The sequence below is a fragment of the Neoarius graeffei genome, chromosome 13 (genome assembly GCF_027579695.1).
Source record: "Neoarius graeffei isolate fNeoGra1 chromosome 13, fNeoGra1.pri, whole genome shotgun sequence".
Lineage (NCBI taxonomy): Eukaryota > Metazoa > Chordata > Actinopteri > Siluriformes > Ariidae > Neoarius > Neoarius graeffei.
Window position 1 is genome coordinate 37,881,426 of NC_083581.1, and position 23,116 is coordinate 37,904,541.

Sequence of the window (23,116 nt, forward strand, 5' to 3'; positions counted from 1 at the left end):
TGACTGGGCAACTCTGGGCAAGGGGTAATCAGAGCAGGCATGTAGACCATGTTCTCAGCTCATACCGCTCTGCCTACGTCGTCCCCGTAATAACGGTTCTGCCTGCCAAGTAGCACCATGGGCAAATAGCAAAAACCCCCCTCCACTTTTCCCTTCCCCACTCTCCCTCTCCCAATATTTGCCTGGCAAGATTCAGGTTTTATTTTCAGCTCTGTAACATTTTAATTAGAGCCTGCATCAGCCGGGGCCTGGCCGCATTACCGAGGTGATTTATACATCTGTCTATCTGAACGACATTCTCGGATGCGCGGCGTACAGTACGTTTAAATCTTAAATTACAGTGCTGCATGCATGTTTGCTCTGATACCCAGCCATGGCGTGTAATCTGCAAACCGTACTGTGCTTTTATGTGCTGAAGGGTTTCACTGCAGCTGTGCAATTAAGAGAGAGCAGCATTACATAGTTTGAGAGTGCGAGGCATCATTAGCTGTCATTTCAGTCCAATAAAACTGGCATAGTTAGGCAAAAATAATAATTTGTAACTAAAAACAGAGGCAGGAGAAGAGCTCGTTAGTGTCAAAAAGGCAGCTGCAGATTGATGTCGCATAAGACTTCAATATCTACGTGTATCCCAGTGTGGCTATGCTTGGGTTACTACATGTGACTGCAGTGGGAATGCACGTAAAACAGCGGCAGCTATTTCAGTTAAGTGAACAAGTAAGGATAAAGCTTAAGAGTTGATTATTTTCCTTTAACAGCATAAGTTAAAGGGCGGCACGGTGGTGTAGTGGTTAGCGCTGTCGCCTCACAGCAAGAAGGTCCGGGTTTGAGCCCCGTGGCCGGCGAGGGCCTTTCTGTGCGGAGTTTGCATGTTGTCCGCGTGGGTTTCCTCCGGGTGCTCCGGTTTCCCCCACAGTCCAAAGCAGGGATGGCGAAAACTAAAAAAAATCTTGACCGACCACCGAGCCTCATTAGCCGGTTAAAGTCGGTTAACCTACAGTATGAGTTTAAACAGGGATGCAAACGGCGCGCCTTTTTCACGGCTCGTGCAGATCCGATTCTTTTTGGGGGGGGGGGGGGCGTTGGAGTGTCTGAATAATTTCATCAGAGTAAATTCTGTATTAAAATTACTACATAAGCAAATGCCGTTACAGTCCATGAAAAAGCCGTGAAAAAGTCGGCATCTGCGCCTTTAGTTTGTGTGGAGAGAGATGATCTGCAATAACATGCATTGTTGGCTACAGACCGAAACATACTTTCAGAATGCACTGGCCAAGGCAGGACTAAACTCAATGTGCCTTCTAATAATAATTAAAAAAAAAAACAGAATAGTAATTTGTAAGCTAAAAAGCCTGTGTCTACACTTTTTTCTTTCGCCGAGTGGCAGCTGTGTTCACCTGGGGCGGGACATGACTGAATGGGTGTTTCTGATTTGTTAGCTGTCTTTAACTGGGGCGGGAGGACGGAACATGACTGAATGGGTGTTTCTGATTTGTCAGCTGTCGTCCTTACACCCATGGCATGCCCCAAGCGTTTACAAACACAGAATTCCAGGTTCTCCGCTCGAAAATCGGCAGCTTCAAAACGATTGATTTTTTTTTCACCGACAACCAAAAAAAAATTAACCGGTTGACGTTGATTCGGTCAACCATCGGTCAAACAGTCATCGGTTAACATCCCTAGTCCAAAGACATGCAGGTTAGGTTAACTGGTGACTCTAAATTGAGCGTAGGTGTGAATGTGAGTGTGAATGGTTGTCTGTGTCTATGTGTCAGCCCTGTGATGACCTGGCGACTTGTCCAGGGTGTACCCCGCCTTTCGCCCGTAGTCAGCTGGGATAGGCTCCAGCTTGCCTGCGACCCTGTAGAACAGGATAAAGCGGCTAGAGATAATGAGATGAGATGAGATAAGTTAAAGGAAAATAATCAGTGACAACATCTTAATAAGAGAAAAAATAACATGTAATGTTACGGAGAAACCGCAAAGCATAAAAGGAACGGCTTTACCTCTGACTATTACAAAGCGCTGATACTGGAGACTTCTTTCATAAATGGACAACCCCCCCCCACACACACACACAAATCTCCACACAGAAAACTTTCCCATATCATCTATTAATCTACTTATACGGAATGTCCATCATGCAAGTTCCTGTGAATTATTTGATACTACAGAAGGGATAACATATTAGAACAATTGCATGAATATAACCCTTGCTCCATCCAAATACGCATAGTCCCATACTATTAGTACACACAAAAAAACTGTACGTAGGGTGTCCGAAGACTCAGTCGGCATTTAATAGGAGTCAGATGGTACTTGGATGATCTACTATATCCATAGTATGCAGACATACCACACTATGCTTCACTATAATATCCCATAATTCATCTGGAGCCTCTGAATAATTCCCACGGGAGAAATAGAAAAATGATGGTGGATCAAAGCGAAGCCGGTTGTTGCAGCATCCATGTGGTGTTTCTGGCAGGGTACAAATGTAAGTATCAGGAACAGTTTAAACATTTCTGCCTTTGCAGAAATAATAGTTTTACATTTTCGAGGCATATATGGGTATACGTCATCTGTGAACGTATCCAGGTCAGAGGACAGGTAAAATGGTGAAGTACGTTCGAATTGTGTCCTTAGTACTTGCTTGCATACTCATAGAATGTACTCGAGTAACAGTCGGGTAGTTGGTACTTAACTGACGTTAATGCATATTGAGTAATTGGATGCAGCCCCTGTGATTCAGCTTAATTAATTCAGATCTTGTGACCAATTAAAATTTGGGAATTCAACAGTGCTATGGTACTTTAATGATGTCTTTATCAGTTAAGCATTAAGTCAGGGCTGACAGATTTGGCAACAATAAATACCATGATGTTTATTTAAAATGTGATTATTCATGTTTTTTGGTTTGATAAGTCGCGAATAGGGCAGCACGGTGGTGTAGTGGTTAGTGCTGTTGCCTCACAGCAAGAAGGTCCGGGTTCGAGCCCCGTGGCCGGCGAGGGCCTTTCTGTGTGGAGTTTGCATGTTCTCCCCGTGTCCGCGTGGGTTTCCTCCGGGTGCTCCGGTTTCCCCCACAGTCCAAAGACATGCAGGTTAGGTTAACTGGTGACTCTAAATTGACCGTAGGTGTGAATGTGAGTGTGAATTGTTGTCTGTGTCTATGTGTCAGCCCTGTGATGACCTGGCGACTTGTCCAGGGTGTACCCCGCCTTTCGCCCGTAGTCAGCTGGGATAGGCTCCAGCTTGCCTGTGACCCTGTAGGACAGGATAAAGCGGCTAGAGACAATGAGATGAGATGAAGTTGCGAATAGGTGTAAATCAAAACATTAACTTTTATATTCACTTGGCAAAAAAAAAAAAAAAAATCACCAAAAAATAAGGTGACAGGGTAACAGAAAATTTGGTCTCTTGTCATGTGATCATGAGTTTGAAGCCTGATGATGCCACTAATTATGCCATTGCCCATCCATAGTCCAAGAGAATATGCTGTAACTGGAGTTGCACTTTGGGTGGGAGGAATGATGTTACACTTTCAGAAAATAAAGTACATACTGTACCTTTGGGGTACAATGGCTTGTCACTGGAGCAGTACCCTCTAGGGCAGGGGTGTCAAACCTGATCCATAAAGGGCCGTGTGGCTGCAGGTTTTCATTCCAGCCATGCAGCAGCACCCTGATTTGGCTTATTCAATCAACTGACACACCCACCCTTTAATCAAGGGTGGGTGTAGCTGCAAGTATTTGACTGTGTGAAGACAGTTCAGTTGATTGAATGAGCCAAGTCAGGTGTGCTGCTGCATGGCTGGAATGAAAACCTGCAGCCACAAGGCCCTTTATGGATCAGGTTTGACACCCCTGCTCTAGGGTACTTATTTGTCCTTTTTATATACTACTTGGGAATATATATATATATATATATATATATATATATATATATATATATATATATGTACCTTTTTGACCCTAAAAAGATACACATAGTTACCCTGAGGTACAATAATGAGCCCTAGGGGTTACATTAGTGTAGATTGTACCTTGGGGGACAGAAATGGAATCCTACTGTACCCCTATTTCTGACAGTGTACTGTGTCTGCTGCAGTCCTGGGTATAAGTTTAAACTGCAACCGGTAGTGAGTCTCAGGTCCTGGAGGATTTGAGTATTGGGGAAAGTGGAGTTACCCCTGAATCACCGTTGCTCCCGGCTCTGCTCTGACCCGGAGTCAGGCTTTTAGGCAGGATTTTTTTTTAGGGAGTCTAACTTTTTTGCAGGTGTCACTGTATGTGGCGAGGTGTAGCGGCGCGTTGAGCGCCGCTGGCACGAGTGTTTTAGGGGGTTCCGGGGGTACTCCCCCGGAAAATTTTGAAATTTCTAATGCTCTCAAATGCTATTTCCTTCATTTTGACAGCAAATTTTGAGCAATACAGCCAAGTGTTTTTGCCTTTGTTACAACATTCTTGTATCAATAGTAAGGCTGGACTGGGGGGAGGCATGTGTGCATGGAAAAATTCAAGCCAGATTCATTTTAGGTAAAACAACTTTCTTTAATGTCTTAATGTAAACAAAATGGTTTCACTGCAACAGTCCACTGGCAACAATATGTTTACAACCGCCTGGGGGCCTTGAGGTACAACTTTCTGGCGGCAGCGAAGTCGAATTCCGGCATGGGAATTCGGGCATAGCTGAGCCTGATGAGCCGATTGCATATTAAGCATGACAAATTAGCTATAAAGCTTTCTGATCGCAGAATACTACATAAATAAAGCTTGTTGTAGCTGTGTTTGTCTCAGTCAGTAGTGCACCTATTGCAATTGCATTACATGTGACAACCAACCCCGAACACAGTGTGACAACCAACCCCGGCTGACCAGTTTTGCTTTCAAAGCCGCTAGCGTCCAAAGATTTAGTATAACAAAGAAAAAAACACACAGGAAATATGGCTAAGTCTTCAAACATTATAATGGTATTCGTTTTTTCAATAGAAACCCATTAATTACAAAGCTAGAAGGTAAAAACCAAGGTACTAAAAATTTACATTTAGGTATGAAAAACCTTCAAATTGTTCTCACCTTTGAAATGCATGCAACACACAATAACTTTTCAGGTAGAATGACCCCAGTACTAATTCTAAACATTTCTATCTTGGTGGAATTGAGCAGCGCCCTATGGTGGCTGAGATATGACGAATGTGACAACCATAACTTGTGACAACCAACCCCGGTCATCCCTATTTATTCATGCAAGAAACCTGGCTGTCTAGTTATGGGATTGTGATAGTTTTTTGACATTCCAAGCCTATCAACAGTTACAGAAGAAAAAAAAAAACTTACATGAGTTCTCTTCTGAAAGAAGTTGGAAATCGTTGTTTGCCTTCCTCTTTTCTTCATTTTCTTCCTGTCATGCCCAAAAAACTCAGAAAAATCTATCTTCTATCTTCCTTACCAAATATCCCACGTGTTCGTCCTTTTCACGTGCGTTCTTTGGAATCCCAGCATCCTTTAGAACGTGTCGTATTTGATTATTGTTTAGCCTACTAGAAATACTACCCGCCGGCTCGACTACCACACTCTCCACTACGTAGCCTGTAATGTTGGGAAAATCTGCATGAAAATGTGTTATTTACTGTTAAAAGGATTTATTCGGGATAAATAACATGTCAGGTAAGGCCGGTTTTCTATAGACTACATTCCACATTTAGCTGCGGCAATATAGTCTACGGCTATATTGTCTGGATATTTATGCCAGTGTCTCCTAGGCATACATCTTTTCCCCCTCTGCTCTGGGAACGCATATTACAAGTGCTTTGTACACCAAATTTATTTAATAACCCATTTATTTATAACGAGGGCTCTCACAACTTTGAAATTAGTGCAGCCATAGAAACGCGTGTTTCTGTAGCTCTGCGGCGGGTGCCTATATTTTGTACTCTGGGCTCGTGCTGTTGCTATGGTAACCCTGGGCGTCTTCGGGAAAGACAGCTGTCAAAGCGAGATTTCTGAAATTTCCAAAATGGCGGTGTCAACAAAGCTTGTAGATCCTCGGAAAGCTCAGACTCGGCGATTTTTTAACATATTCAGCTAAGTTACCGGACATAACACGGGCGGAAATATTAGGGCGTCTTTAGGGCGTCGTACTAAAAAGTAGGGCGTCCAATTTCTTGTTTTTTTCAGTACAGGGCGTCGAAAAGACGCCCAGACGCCCCTCTATCTAAAAGCCTGCCCGGAGTGGTAGCACCTGCCTGGGTTTCAGTTATGGGTTAAATAGTAGTTATATGGGGGCGTCGTGGCTCAGGTGGATAAGGCGCCATACCATAAATCCGGGGACCCGGGTTCGATTCCGGCCCGAGGTCATTTCCCGATCCCTCCCCATCTCTCTCTCCCGCTCATTTCCTGTCTCTACACTGTCCTATCCAATAAAAGTGAAAAAAGCCCCAAAAAAATCTTAAAAAAAAAAAAAAGTTATATCACCAATAAGGCGCTGGCAGCAGGGCGCTTCTCGGTGCAAAGTGACAGATGAACCCAACAGGGTCAATGGCACACCACCAGATGGCATGCGGAAGAGCCACTCAAATGGCCAGTGGATGACATCACTTGGCAAGTCAGTTGTCACTGCGGGGCAACTTCCATACCCATCAGGTCTGTGGCACTTTTGTGCACCACTTGACATCGGGTCTGGAGATCCAGAGAGACAACACAATGGGGGCACGACATCGTTTGTCTTACCTTACCGTGCAAGACACTTTGCTAGGAGAGGAGAATAGTGTGCAGGAGCTCATGAGACTGGACGTTCTGTGGCACCTCAGCCGCTGCTGTGGATTGCCAGCGCTGTGGTGCGGGCCTTGCGGTCCACCTGCATTTCTGTGCACCCTAACGAAGCAGTCATCATCGCTAGCGATGAACAGCCGATGACGACTGTCTCTGGTGTCAATCAGAACAACACTAACCAATCACAGGTGGTTGTGAGCTCATGAATACAAAAGAGGTCTATTAGCAGCTTCTCCAAATTCATGCAGTTGCCTGTAACATAGCATGAGCAGAAGTTTTAAAAGCTGTTGACAGGGGAGAACTAGTAAGTGAGAATTGTCAATAGAGATAGCGCTATAACCACATTTTCTTTTCCAATACTGACACTGAAACCTTGAATATGAGCTGATACTGATGCCCATTTGATTTTTTTTTCTTGTAAGCTAAGCCTTACTAAACTTCTACACATTTCCAGTTATCAAATTGTATTTCTTTTCCAAATTTAATTTTTGATATTAGATACAGCATGCGATATCCAATATGTTTTCTCTGATATCTAACACACCATTTTTTGCAGGTGTTGGCCCAGTACTGATACTGGGTATAGGATCAGTGACATGTTTAATTGGCAATGATCAAATTGGGAGAAAATTGGGGAAAGTGAGCTTTATGCATCTGTTAGTTGACTGTCAAGGTCACTAAAGGGGTGTTCACACGGCACATATTTGCATCGATGCTGCACCGATGCATTTTGTTGCGATATATCTTACACCGGTGTAAATTTTGTGGAGCGTTCACACGTCACAAACCTGCTTACTAGAGAGAAGCGTGTTAGCACCGGTGCAGCCCCACTTGCGTTCACATGGCAGTTTTTGCGACCGTGCTATACGATAGTAATAATGCGGAAATGAAATATGTGCATGCATGAAAATGTACTTCCTTTTCCCGGTTGTCATGGCATCACCAAGCGCCGGGAAAACAACGTGGATGAAGACACCAGTGTTGCCAGATACTGCTGACGTTTTCCAGCCCAAAATATGTTCAAATCCGCCAAAATGCACTTAAAACCGCCCAATCTGGCAACACTGGAAGACATGCAGTTCTGCTGTTGTTGATATTCGCCATTTTGGAAGCGCAAAATACCAGGATGCAAATTATGCAATGCCCGTATGTAATCAGCTCTCCTCACGCGTAGCGAGTCTACCCCGTAGCGTTCAGACAGCCCATTTTATATCGGTGCTGCCCCGCAAACTAGCATTTACTCCGGAGTAAATTTCTTAAACCACCTCCCGAGCAGGGTTAGATTTGCACTGGTTTAAGCAGCTTTCAGGGGCTACACCGGTATAACTTTGTACCTTGTGAACACTCTACCGGGGCAGCCCCGGTGCTATACCGGAGTAAAAGTTGCCGTGTGAACACCCCTTAAGACTCAGGCTCTTTTGCTTTCTTAAAGTGCCTGTGGCAATGATGGCTTAAAAAGATATGTTTTGTTTTGTTAAGCACAATCTTTTTTTGCCCTTTTCATTGCAAGATATAACTATCTTGAATAGGTCCAATGATAACTCTGACAAAGAGAATTTTTGTGTCATTGTTATTTTTTGGATTGCTAATACACCGCAAAGTTTGAATTTACTGTATGAATATGACTCTGCTGGTTGTGATCCCGCTCTCAGTGATTAGTGGTTCTTTTACTTTAGTGAATCATGGTCAGTGTTCTAGATTTGTTGACAATACCTACTCATAAAAGCGTATTGTAAGATAAAAAACATCCTCCTAAGTGCTATTGTGAGCAATGTGAGAACAACATCAGGGATAGAAACCTGGTCATAACAAGTTTATCCAGCACAGAAACAACAGGTGAACAAAAGGATGATGGAAGAGTTGTGTGTTGGATCAGTTTTCTTGACGGTATCAAAATGCCACCATTGCAGTATTGGGTCAGACGTTTTGTTTCTCTGGAGACAAAACATTTTGCCTGAAGGATTGTGCCTATTTTGCATTTGTAAGAAGCTGTCCTGTTTCTCACCTGTTTAGGGAACAAATAATTGTTGCTTCAATGTTTGACCTTAAAAATATGGAGCTTTGCATATTCTGACTCATTTTACCATCAATCCCTCTTTTTAAGCCAATGATGCTTGGTGATGTAAGGAGGAAAACACAATGAGGCATGCTCTTCCAGCAAAATATAGTCACCGGGTGACCGGGTAAGAATTAGTCAGAGAAGCAACCAAGAGGCTAAAAGTTTGAGAGATCCATAGCTCAGATGGTGGAAGCTTTTGACAAGACAACCATAGCCTGGATAGGCCACAAAGCTGAACTTTATGGAAGAGTGGTGAGAGCAACGCCGTTAGCCATTTGGAGTTTGCCAAAAGGCATGTGGGAAACTCAGTATGGTTGCCTGGTTTGATGAGACCAAAATAGAACTTTTTAGCCTTGGAATGAAGAGCTAAATTATTCAGAAACCAAACACTGCTCATCACCCTGAGAACACCATCCTGACCATGAAGCATGGTGGTGGGAGCATCATATTGTAGGGATGTGGGAAAACTAGTCAGTATTGGGGGTAAGATGGCTGGTGCCAAGTACAGGGCAGTCCTAAAGGAAAACCTATTCCAGTCTTCAAGAGACATGAGAGCGGAAGGTGGCAGTTCACCTTCCAACAGGACAACTATATTTATAGCTTTGCCTACACTGGATTGGTTCAGAACCAGGCACCTGAATGTGTTAGAATGGTGGATTCAAAATGCTGGCTGGTTGCTGAGATAGTCCTTGCTGCAGAACTAAAAGTCCAAGGGGTGGAGCTGGACCTGAACCAACTCCACCTGTAAAGACAACATGAACCCTAACCCTTACCTCTAATCCCTAAACCTTGAGATCCTGTACAACAACAAACACACATCATGCCTGAAACATATTGAGTTGTCTCCATACCCTGGACTTTCGGTTCAGTTCCAGCCAGGGAGGAGGAAATGGATCAGGTCTGACACCACCCTCTGGACTTTTGGTTCTGTGTTCATATAGTTCTGTCTTCCGTTATCCAACCTGAAACACACTGAGATGTCTTCACCCCCTGGACTTTTGGATTTGCAGTGAGGGGTACTTGAGTTTGCTAGAAAACCTATAGATCATGATACAGTGGTGCTTGAAAGTTTGTGAACCCTTTAGAATTTTCTGTATTTCTGCATAAATATGACCTAAAACATCATCAGATTTTCACACAAGTCCTAAAAGTAGATAAAGAGAACCCAGTTAAACAAATGAGACAAAAATATTATACTTGGTCATTTATTTATTGAGGAAAAAGATCCAATATTACATATCTGTGAGTGGCAAAGGTATGTGAACCTTTGCTTTCAGTATCTGGTGTGACCCCCTTGTGCAACAATAACTGCAACTAAACGTTTGCAGTAACTGTGGATCAGTCCTGCACACTGGCTTGGAGGAATTTTAGCCCATTCCTCCATATAGAACAGCTTCAACTCTAGGATGTTGGTGGGTTTCCTCACATAAACTACTCGCTTCAGGTCCTTCCACAACATTTCGATTGGATTAAGGTCAGGACTTTGACTTGGCCATTCCAAAACATTATTCTTTTTTAACCATTCTTTGGTAGAACGACTTGTGTGCTTAGGGTCGTTGTCTTGCTGCATGACCCACCTTCTCTTGAGATTCAGTTCATGGACAGATGTCCTGACATTTTCCTTTAGAATTAGCTGGTATAATTCAGAATTCATTGTTCCGTCAGTGATGGCAAGCCGTCCTGGCCCAGATGCAGCAAAACAGGCCCAAACCATGATGCTACCACCACCATGTTTCACAGATGGGATAAGGTTCTTATGCTGGAATGCAGTGTTTTCCTTTCTCCAAACATAACGCTTCTCATTTAAACCAAAAAGTTCTATTTTGGTCTCATCCATCCACAAAACATTTTTCCAATAGCCTTCTGGCTTGTCCACATGATCTTTAGCAAACTGCAGACAAGCAGCAATGTTCTTTTTGGAGAGCAGTGGCTTTCTCCTTGCAACCCTGCCATGCACACCGTTGTTTTTCAGTGTTCTCCTGACGGTGGACTCATGAACATTAACATTAGCCAATGTGAGAGAGGCCTTCAGTTGCTTAGAAGTTACCCTGGGGTCCTTTGTGATCTTGCCGACTATTACACGCCTTGCTCTTGGAGTGATCTTTGTTGGTCGACCACTCCTGGGGAGGGTAACAATGGTCTTGAATTTCCTCCATTTGTACACAATCTGTCTGACTGTGGATTGGTGGAGTCCAAACTCTTTAGAGATGGTTTTGTAACCTTTTCCAGCCTGATGAGCATCAACAACGCTTTTTCTGAGGTCCTCAGAAATCTCCTTTGTTTGTGCCATGATACACTTCCACAAACATGTGTTGTGAAGATCAGACTTTGATAGATCCCTGTTCTTTAAATAAAACAGGGTGCCCACTCACACCTGATTGTCATCCCATTGATTGAAAACACCTGACTCTAATTTCACCTTCAAATTAACTGCTAATCCTAGAGGTTCACATACTTTTGCCACTCACAGATATGTAATATTGGATCATTTTCCTCAATAAATAAATGACCAAGTATAATATTTTTGTCTCATTTGTTTAACTGGGTTCTCTTTATCTACTTTTAGAACTTGTGTGAAAATCTGATGATGTTTCAGGTCATATTATGCAGAAATATAGAAAATTCTAAAGGGTTCACAAACCTTTCAAGCACCATGGTACGTGTCTTGTATCCTCGAAGTCTTCAAGTATCGTGATACAGTATTTTTGTCATATCATTCCAGTTATAAAAAAAACCTATAGAAGTGCAAAATATCAGAATATTGACTGACCCATGCTGACCTACCCTGTGTCCGAAATCGCTCACTCGTTCACTACTCGGGAATTACTGTATAGAGGACTATATAGTGAGCTCATTGGTAAAATGAAAAAACGCTTTCGGACACTACTCTGTCGCGCTGGTATTTACGTCATTACTGTCGCACAATTAAAACGTGCCAGATCAGTCGGCTGGTGGGTTTTCAAAATAATAAATACATGCGTGTATTTTTGTGATAAATACATATTATACTGAGCGCATTTCCCACATTAATAAATACAAAGTTCCTGCATCTTTCAGTTCTTTTAAATCAATGCTGAATACTTTCTTCTTTGCCGCTGCCTTTTATTAAATCAAATTTGAGACTTTTAATTTGATTTCTTTCAGCGCGACCGCAATGCATGATGGGATATATAGTGACCATCGGTTGTACACTACTTTTCATGATGCATCGTGGGATACTTTGAGTGCACTATAATACGGTGTAAATAATCCTCACTAAGGTTTCAGACAGCACTACAAAATGGCGTCCGCACTATACAGGTAGTCGTTGACTTATGACTGCGTTTGGTTACGACTGACCGGTCGTAAACCGATCTGGTCGTAAGTCGGCCTATGTTAAATGAACGCAAGTATATTGTGATGTGTAATGATATTGTAATCATCTTAGTCTTATTTTATCAACATTTTCTTATTTCATTACCTTGGCTCATTATTTGGTTTAAGTCAAACACTGCATACTACACTGCGTACAGTACAATTCGTTTAATATATGCAAAACAAAAAATACAAAATACAGGTGTGAAAAATAGAAAACATTTTAGTTTGAAACATAGCAAAATACAAATGTAAAACATAGCAAAATACAAAATTTAGTGACCGCTGGCATCACTGGTGCTTGGCTGTGGGTCGTCTACGTCATCATCAGCTGTTGCAGCGCTCGGGCTGGCGGAAGGATTTGCTCGTTTCATAAACCAGGAGCTGGGGCGGAAACTGTAGGACGGAGTGTGCGAGGGCGCGCGAGAGAGACTGCACATGTGCCTGGAGCTGGGGCGGAAACTGTTGTATGCGGCGAGAGGCGCTGCCGGGAGCTGGGGCAGAAACTCATATGCTCAGCTAGCTCAGCTGGGAAACACTTGCCAATCATAACCAGCCGGTCGTAAAGTCGATCGGTCGTAAGTCGCATAGGTCGTAAGTCGACAACTACCTGTATAGTGCCCTATATAGTGAGGAGGGAGCGATTTCAAACACAGGGCTAGAATTTTCACCATTATCACATCATCAAAACCTTTTGGTTTTTTTTGTAGTTATCAGTTTATTTTGTACATGTTAACATGATCACTGGCCAGTCTGCATGTGATTACCTTCTTGCTTCCAAGAATCTTACATTCACTGACATGTTCTTTTTTTGTATGCTTTTGTTGCTGCAGGTTCGAGGGAACAGAGGTGACGTGCTGTACATACTGGATGCCAGCAACCCTCGACATGCTAACTGGCTACGCTTCGTGCACCAGGCGCCATCTCAGAAGCAGAAAAACCTGGCTGCTATCCAGGTATCAGAGAGTGGTCATCGTTTCCGTTTAAAACGCTGATCAAACTCTCCATTTATCTAAAAATATATGTATATACTCTGCAAAACAGAGTAAAGACAACGAGAGAGTGTGTGTTTGTTATGTCTGTTGTAGCAATGCGATGGTGCTGTATGTGTGTGGTGACTCTTTGAAGGTGGCTTAGATAAGAAGGTGTAATGACGCTTGGCCCAAGATAAGAAAAAATGACTGACACACACACACACACACACACTCAAATATACACAAAGTCATCCACCACCGTTTCATCTCTCTGTCTCACACGCTCTGCCTTCCTCCGTCATCATTTTCTCCTTCATCTTTGTCATCTGTCCAAATGAAATAGTTCAGGGTGCGCACACACACACACACACACACACACACACACACACATACACACAAAATTCTTACTCAATTACTTCCATCACATGATCTCATTAAAATTAGAGCTAGATGATGATTAAATGTGTGCTCATACCACATAAAGGTCAGTTAAAAACATGTAACATCACTGTCAAATAATATGGTGAGGAAAAAAAGGTAACAAACATCTAATTGGCTGAGTGCAGCAGATAATAAATATACCAATTTTTTTTACTCTTATCCAGCTTGAGGATTATAAGGCCCATTGTTGTTATGGTTAGTGTTTAGTTCTCATAGTTGTAAACCCCTTTGACTAGTCACTTGAAATGAAAAGGCTCAATCTAAATCTCAGTTATTAAAAACACAAATAAATAGCATTACATTTAATCCAACTGCACATTTAATAAAACCAGGAAGTGCTGTGAATATGATAGACTGTATTGTGCTTGATTATTCTTAAATGTAAACCTGTGCTGTGATCATAATAGTCTCCTTGGAAATTCTTTTCACTCTGAAAAGTGTCCCTGGAGACAGTTGAGAACCCCTGCTTGTCATGGCTTTGCACGCTCGAGCCTGGCACAGCTCGAGCTGCCGCTCTCGTTCACGCATGGAGTGTGTTGCACACACCATTAGGACCAATTTTCATTGGTTTCACCTGTTGCTGTTTAGAGCGCAATCAGCACACTCATATAAGGACTCTGCAAACAACCAAAGCTTTGTGAAGTACACTGTTTTGTTTTCCATCTTTCCTAGTTTTGTTTATGCTACTCTGGTTTAATGACTCTGCTTTCTGTTTCATTTGTTTTTGTGACTCTGACCTTGCATCATGTTTTTGTATTATAATAACACCCCTGTAAATAAACACATTCCTGCACATACATCCATCTGCAACCCCCTCTTCTCTGACAGAATACTTTGCCTCAACCATGGATGTAGCAGGAAGGAACAGGTACGCCACGCACTCCCGCGATAATGTCATGGAGCTTAAGCCAGGATCTGTGTTTTTTCTCCAGCGGATAGGGCTGGATATTCTGTTGCCATATGATGGGGTGGAGCAACCGCCCAACAGATTCTTGTTGCAGTGCCGCTTCTTCTACGAGGACTTGGTGGAGCCTAAACCTCCAGAGAGCTGGTGGGTTGGCCGCATGATTTATTGGCTCACTGGACCGGCATGCTGGTGGGCCAAAGGCCTAGTCAGAGAACAGCACCCATGCCTCCGGAGCTCCAAGTTATTCAGCGAGGAGCTTAAGTCCTGGTTCCAGGCTTCCAGGAAGGAGGAACCCCCATAAAACTTTTGGGGGAGGGGGCTGATACCTGGGAGGCCAACAGGGTGGCCTCCACTCCACTGCTTGCTCCAGAGGCTGACAGGGTGGCCTCCACTACAGATTTCAGTGAGGATGAGACCATCGCTCTGACACATGGCTTCAGTGGGGATAAGCTCTTCACTCTGTCAGTTGGCCTTGAAGATGTTGTCATTCTGCTGCCTGCCTTCAGCGGGGACGAGCTCTTTGCTCCACCACCTGGCCTCGAAGATGTCATCGCTCCGCCGCCTGGCCTCAGTGGGGATGAGCTCTTCGCTCTGCTGCCTGGCCTCCAAGATATCACTCAAACCAAACCCAAGTCCATGCCAAGGTCAAAACCCAAGCCCACGTCTGAGTCTATGCCCATGCCACCACCAGAGCCCATGCCAAGATCCAAGCCCATGTCCAAGTCCATGCCCATGCTAATGCCCGTGCCCATGCTAAGATCTAAATCTATGTTCATGCCAATATCAGAGTCTATGTCCAAGTCCATGTCCAGGCCCAAGTCCATGTCCATGCCACAATCAGTCTAAGCCAGAGTACATGCTTGAGTCCATGGCCATGAATTCATGCCCATGCCGACGCCTGGATCCATGCCCATGCTCATTCCCAGATTCATGCTTGAGTCCATGCCCATGACGATGCCTGAGTCCATGACCATGTTTAAATCCATGCCCACTCTGATGCTAGGGTCCATGCCCATGCTCAAGCCCAGAGTCATGCCTGAGCCCATGCTGATGCCTGAGCCCATGCCCATGTTTGAATTCATACTCATGCTGATGCTAGGGTCCATGCCCATGCTCAAACCCAGATTCATGTCTGAGTCCATGTCCATGTTCAAATTCATGCCCATGCCGATGCCAGGGTCCATGCTCATGCTCAAGCCCAAATCCATGCCTGAGTCCATGTCTATGCCTGGATTCATCTCTAATCCAGAGCCCAAGTCGATGTCTAGTCTGGAGCCCATGTCCAAGTCCTTATCTAGTTCGGAGCCCATGTCCAAGTCTGAATCGATGTCTGGTCCAGAGCCCTCATCCATGTCTAGTCCGGAGCCCATGTCCAAGTCTGAATCCATGTCTAGTCTGGAGACCTTGTCCATGTCTAGTCTGGAGCCCTTGTCCCGGCCTAGGTCTGAACGCATGTCCATGCCTGATTCTATGCCTAAGCCCATGTCTGAGCCCACATCTATGCCAGAGTCTGTGCCTAAGCCCAAGTTGATGCCGATGCCCAAACCTATGCCCAAGTCCAGGCCTATGCCCAAACCCATGACCTTGCCTGATTCTATGCTTATGCCCATGTCTGAGTCCATGCCCATGTCTGAGTCCATGGCCAAACCTATGCCTCAGCCCCCCCAATTATCCTCATACCCCTGTTTAAAGCTTGAACAGAACCCAAGCCTCCACCTAAGCCTAGGTTGCAGTGGCAAGTCCACCTAGAGCCTGAGCGGAGCTCTGAGGTGACATCTTCCCGTGCCAGGTCCTTAACCCTGAGGCAGCCCAAGGAGGATTTTAGGAGCTCTTTGGGGGGGGGTATTCTGTCACGCCTTCACATGCACAAGCCTGGTGCAGCTTGAGTGGCTGCTCTTGTTCATGTACAACACGTTGTGCACGCTGTTAGAACCAATTATGATTGGTTTCACCTATTGCTGTTTAGAGTGTAATCAGTGTGCTCATATAAGGACTCTGCAAATACCCAAAGCTTCGTGACGTATACTGTTTTGTTTCCGAGCCTTGTTTATGGTACTCTGGTTTAATGACTCTCCTTTCTGTTTCTTTTGTTTCTGTGACTGACTTTGCATCATGGTTTTGTATTATAATAGCATGCCTGTAAATAAACACCTTCCAGCCCCCTCTTCTCTGACACTGCTGTAGACAGAATATTTGAGAACCCCTGCTAATATGTATTCATATTGTGTTTAATAACATGCACAAGTGATTCTAGTCCATTGTCTATATGTCTGAGGTTAGAACTGAGAGCTCATGAACAGTGCTGAGCAAATTAATGAAAAATTGAGCAAGTCAACCGGTGTTGTTCATAATCTACACGCAAGGCAGTCACAATTTTTTTCACAAATTCAGATCTGCTAAAGCTCACCAAGGTATTGTTATATTTCGTAATACAATGAATACGATGAAAATTACGGGATCACTATCCCCTACAAGAGCTCTCTGGAAGTCCTGCACTGGAAATACAAAAAACTTTTAAATAATTTTTTAAAAATATCGTTTGTGGTAATTATGACCGTCTTTTGGTCAATGTGCGTGTGTGTGTGTAACCTCATCAGTCTTTCTCTCTTTCTCTGTGTATAGGTAGACATATATACCGGTACACTATAAGAACGCGCATGTTTCTTTGTTTAATGAAAGAAAAATGAGAGCTTGTGGTCTCGGTTTGACCCATGACAAGTGGAAGGTTTGATAACAGCAAATTGAGGGTTTTCCAGTGTTTGACCTGTGACCTTAATCAAGAAAAGTGGATAAACTGTTTTCCTTCTGTTGCCCCTCCATCGCTCACCGTGCGTGTGTGCGTGCATGTGTGTGCGTATGTCTTTTATTAGTGATTTGATTAGCTGTTCCTCATCTTGTCATTCTGTCTGCACAGCATCACTCCATGTTTGACAAGCATAACCTGAATCACAAAAACATAGATATTTATTATAATGAGGATCACACTTCAGTCTTGTGTGCGTGTGATTATGTACATGTATGTTTTAATATCCTGAGTGAACAGTGTGGTTAGTTGGTTAGCAGTAGGAATGAGGTATTGCCAACTTCACTGATTGTTTAAGCCATATAAACATTTATGAACATTACTGCACACCTTATAAATGATAACATCATACAACCCCGATTCCAAAAAAGTTGGGACAAAGTACAAATTGTAAATAAAAACGGAATGCAATAATTTACAAATCTCAAAAACTGATATTGTATTCACAGTAGAACATAGACAACATATCAAATGTCGAAAGTGAGACATTTTGAAATTTCATGCCAAATATTGGCTCATTTGAAATTTCATGACAGCAACACATCTCAAAAAAGTTGGGACAGGGGCAATAAGAGGCTGGAAAAGTTAAAGGTAGAAAAAAGGAACAGCTGGAGGACCAAATTGCAACTCATTAGGTCAATTGGCAATAGGTCATTAACATGACTGGGTATAAAAAGAGCATCTTGGAGTGGCAGCAGCTCTCAGAAGTAAAGATGGGAAGAGGATCACCAATCCCCCTAATTCTGCGCCGACAAATAGTGGAGCAATATCAGAAAGGAGTTCGACAGTGTAAAATTGCAAAGAGTTTGAACATATCATCATCTCCAGTGCATAATATCATCAAAAGATTCAGAGAATCTGGAAGAATCTCTGTGTGTAAGGGTCAAGGCTGGAAAACCATACTGGGTGCCCGTGATCTTCGGGCCCTTAGACGGCACTGCATCACATACAGGCATGCTTCTGTATTGGAAATCACAAAATGGGCTCAGGAATATTTCCAGAGAACATTATCTGTGAACACAATTCACCGTGCCATCGGCTGTTGCCAGCTAAAACTCTGTAGTTCAAAGAAGAAGCCATATCTAAACATGATCCAGAAGCGCAGACGTCTTCTCTGGGCCAAGGCTCATTTAAAATGGACTGTGGCAAAGTGGAAAACTGTTCTGTGGTCAGACGAATCAAAATTTGAAGTTCTTTATGGAAATCAGGGACGCCGTGTCATTCGGACTAAAGAGGAGAAGGACGACCCAAGTTGTTATCAGCGCTCGGTTCAGAAGCCTGCATCTCTGATGGTATGGGGTTGCATTAGTGCGTGTGGCATGGGCAGCTTACACATCTGGAAAGACACCATCAATGCTGAAAGGTATATCCAGGTTCGAGAGCAACATATGCTCCCATCCAGACGACGTCTCTTTCAGGGAAGACCTTGCATTTTCCAACATGACAATGCCAAACCACATACTGCATCAATTACAGCATCATGGCTGCGTAGAAGAAGGGTCCGGGTACTGAACTGGCCAGCCTGCAGTCCAGATCTTTCACCCATAGAAAACATTTGGCGCATCATAAAACGGAAGATACGACAAAAAAGACCTAAGACAGTTGAGCAACTAGAATCCTACATTAGACAAGAATGGGTTAACATTCCTATCCCTAAACTTGAGCAACTTGTCTCCTCAGTCCCCAGACGTTTACAGACTGTTGTAAAGAGAAAAGGGGATGTCTCACAGTGGTAAACATGGCCTTGTCCCAACTTTTTTGAGATGTGTTGTTGTCATGAAATTTAAAATCACCTAATTTTTCTCTTTAAATGATACATTTTCTCAGTTTAAACATTTGATATGTCATCTATGTTCTATTCTGAATAAAATATGGAATTTTGAAACTTCCACATCATTGCATTCTGTTTTTATTTACAATTTGTACTTTGTCCCAACTTTTTTGGAATCGGGGCTGTACATTTCTCCATCAGGAGGAAATGCAATCGGATTCCATCACTTTCTTACCTAAGTGTAGCATGACAAGAGTGTTTGTGTTGTCTGAAGGATGGGGAAAACATCTTTTACCTCGCCGTCGATGACATAGAAACAGATACGGAGCTCCTCATTGGTTACCTGGACAGTGATATGGAGGAGGAGGAGGAGGACGAGATCGTCAAAGATGAAGAAGAGGACAGCAAGGAGGCCAAGAGTGTCAGCACTCAACCAGGTTTGTGTTGCTCTTAGCTTCAGTGTAATGTAGACATGACAGGAGTGATATCAGTTCAGTGTCACTGAACTGTAATTCACTGCAAAATCTACGTGTGCATTGATTTGATCCTTCGTGGTTCCCAGTCTAGACACACAGTTTGAAATCGGTTTTAGAAAAATACATTTTAAGGATTTGCCATTTTGTGTGACCAGTGTGCTGTTCTTTAGAGCACTGGCACTGTGCCAAAACCCCAAGAATCTGGAGATATCTTTTTAAATTCTTGCAAGAATCTGGATCATATCTGGAGGTTTTTTGACAATGCCGTGATCGGAAAGTACCCAACATGGATTTCATCATATATGGGTCGTTGTGTGAAATATCTGGGCAAAACCAGCTTTGGATTCTGGGGTATCATAGGTTATATTACATTACATTATTATAGGTTTAAAAGGTTACATATTATTTATAGGTTATATTATATCATATTATATTGTAGGTTTAAAGTTTTAAGGTGTTTGAGGCAGTTGTATTCGGAGACCTAGGGTGCGACATTTTCAGTTTGTTGTGCTTTGAGTTACTGACTGCAACTGCTTTTAAATACATATATTTACTTATGCCGCTTTTCCACTACCAACGCGGCTGAGTTGGGCTGAGCTGTGCTGTGCTGAGTTGGGCTGAGTCGAGCTGAGTGGGGCTGCTGGAGTTGCATTTCGACTACAACCGCGCTGAACCGTGCTGGCTGGAAGTGGGTGGACACATTGGGTGGAGTTAGCGAAAGTGGGTGGACGTCACGTGATGTCATTAGGCGGCGCAAACAGTGACATCAGTGACCTTTTAAGCAGTAGTCTCAAGACCCGGATAGTAAACAATAAACATGGAGGACATGGAGTCGTTAGTGTTGCTGGTCTTGGTGCTGTGGCTTGTTGTCACCGACAACGCCAACAGATACTGGCAAGAGCGTATAGATGAGGCGAGGCGCATAAGGCTTCAGAAATTCTCGTAATTCGTAATTCTTCTTCTTCCGGGTTTACGGTGTTTACAGATCCCAGCGTGCTCACGGGGCGTGTGTGGGCATGTGAGGACACGCCTCCTCACCAATCAGTGCACAGGGGAGTGTCTCCTCATGCCCCTAGCCCCACTCGGCTCAGTTTGGCTCGCTTCAGCCCTACTCCAAAACCGTGCGAGTTTTGGGGGCTGAGTAAGGCTGAAGCGAGCTGAGTCGTGCTGCTCTGAGGTAGTCGAAACGCGAGCCGTGTCGGGCTGAAGTGAGCTGAAGTGAGCTGAAAAAGGGTAGTGGAAAAGGGCCATTAAATACATATGTTATTTACCAGCTAGGAGGTCCGTATCGTGAAATACCGTGACCGAGGTCTTGAAAGTACTGAGCGAGGCCCTCTGGGCCAAGGTCAGTATTCAAGGCCGAGGTCACAGTATTTCACCATACGGACCGACCTTAAGCTGGTAAATAATATATTTTTTTCTTTACCAAATTCTAACAGAAAACGAGAGCGCCCGAAAAGGAAAACCGAGCCGAGGCGCCATTTTGAATCCTCATTCACGGCTGTAATGCAAATTGCTTCCTCCTCGGTATACAAGTGCACTTCCATGGCAGGAAAAAAGCTACATTTTGCTGCCTATGTAGTCCCCTATTTATACAAATAGGAGTCATTCAGGATTCAGCCATGTTTTTGCTCGGCGTCAGCAAGTTAGAGGTTTTTAGCTTTCTCCTGAAATGTTTTATTTTATTTCTTCTTCCTCAGGGTAGTAAAACTCGCTTTCGCTGTGAAGACTGTCGTTATCGCTATCTATGATGTAAAATTAATGCTATTCTCCTGAGAAATGCTGGCAAAAATTTATAAGATTTTTGATAAAAATCTTATAAATAAATCTTATAAAAAAGATAAATGTTGACAAAAATTGCTACTATGTTTGTTGTTGTTGTGAACGAGCGAGTCGCCAGAGGTCCGTAACCGGGGCTCGTACCGTAGGATACGGACCCGCTCGCCAGCCAATCAGAGTGCAGGATTTGATGGAAACTGGACCGTGAAAAAAATAAATATATTTACTTAAATGCATATATTTACTTTTTTCATAATTTTTATTGGTGTGGTAATGTTTTAATTTCCTTCTGTTTTCTTTTTGTTAGAGCATAGAGACTTTTGTTTGTATGCTCCAAATACATTATTATTATTATTATTATTATTATTATTTTACGCAGTGTGGTTCTTAAAGTGGGGTCAGGGGACCTTCAAGGGCAGAGCCAGGGGGTTGTTAGAGTGGTGGAAATCACAAACAGTAAGTTCTTAGTTATAAGCAGGTTTTACCAGTCACTTATGGCTCCAATAAATATAACAAAAAAGTACTGCACACTTAGAAAAACCTTTTAGTGGTCTTTTTTATCTTCATAAAATGCATATGTGATGACAGGGTCTGTGTCTTTTTTTTTTTTTAACTCTTAAATGGATCCTTGCTGTTTTAAAGGTTCTTTAGACTAATCAGTATGTACTGTATATTTGTGTGTGTGTGTGTGTGTGTGTGTGTGTGTGTGTGTATAGAGTCAGCGATTAAGCAGGAAGATCACCCGTGTTTGCTGTGTGAGAGCAGTTTCCCCAGCGAGGAGGTTCTGGCTGAACACCTGCAGAGTTTACACCAGAGAGCCAGCGCCGAGGACAAAGAGTTTAAGTGCCGCAACTGTGGCAAAGAGTTCCCCGTCAAACAGGCACTGCAGCGTCAGTCAGTACACACACACACACACACACACACACACACACACACACACACACACACACCATTTAGGATTAGCTTCAATAGTGTCTTCACATTTGCACTATTCAATATATAGAATATTGCATATTCTCAATATATTTCTAGCAATTTAGGATTGTTTAGATTGAATAATTCCAAAATATGTGTGTGTGTGTGTGTGTGTGTGTGTGTGTGTGTGTGTGTGTGTGTGTGTGTGTGTTTCATAGTGTTCTCCACTGCACTGAGAGTTCTGTTTCAGTTGGGGATGCTTCCCGAGTTCACCAGTGTGCTCTCTGTCACTGCTCCTTCAGCTCTGAGTCCAGGTACCGTATTACACACACACACACACACACACACACACACAGAATTACCACCTTTTTTACTTACACAAACGAGTGTTTGTGTGTAGCTTTGAACAGCACAAGGAAGCCTGTAAAGGGGAAGCCAGGTTTATCTGTAAGGCCGAGAGCTGCGGGAAGAGATTCAAGAGCAAAGACGCCCTGAAGAAGCACAAAAGCAACGTTCACACAGGTACAACACACACACACACACACACACACACACACACACACACACACACACACACACATTCATGTACACCATTTACAGTTTAGCTGTAATGTTAATGCTTTAGCTTGCCAGATTTTTTGAAACACACACACTTGCATTTAATCCTGAAAAGAAATCAGGGATAGAAAAAAAAATCAGGTTGCATTTTTTATTGCTGGAAAAACATAATCGGGAAGATGGAGAGCTCTGAAAGAAAACATATTGGTAGCTATCACTGCAATTTTGGTTTAATTGAACAGAATGCCTCAAGTGGAGGAGTTTAAGTATCTCGGGATCTTGTTCACGAGTGAGGGAAGGATGGAG

General features: G+C 43.2%; 1 protein-coding gene across 1 annotated transcript in view; it reads left to right on the forward strand.

The window, feature by feature from the left end:
- The window catches only part of prdm5 (PR domain containing 5), a 151,932-nt gene that overhangs the window by 13,395 nt on the left and 115,421 nt on the right, over positions 1–23,116 (forward strand). The window contains exons 3-7 of the mRNA XM_060936812.1: positions 13,020–13,142; positions 19,357–19,519; positions 22,054–22,231; positions 22,471–22,566; positions 22,653–22,774. Of these exons, the coding sequence (XP_060792795.1) occupies positions 13,020–13,142; positions 19,357–19,519; positions 22,054–22,231; positions 22,471–22,566; positions 22,653–22,774 (682 nt within the window). The remainder of the gene's footprint in view (positions 1–13,019; positions 13,143–19,356; positions 19,520–22,053; positions 22,232–22,470; positions 22,567–22,652; positions 22,775–23,116) is intronic.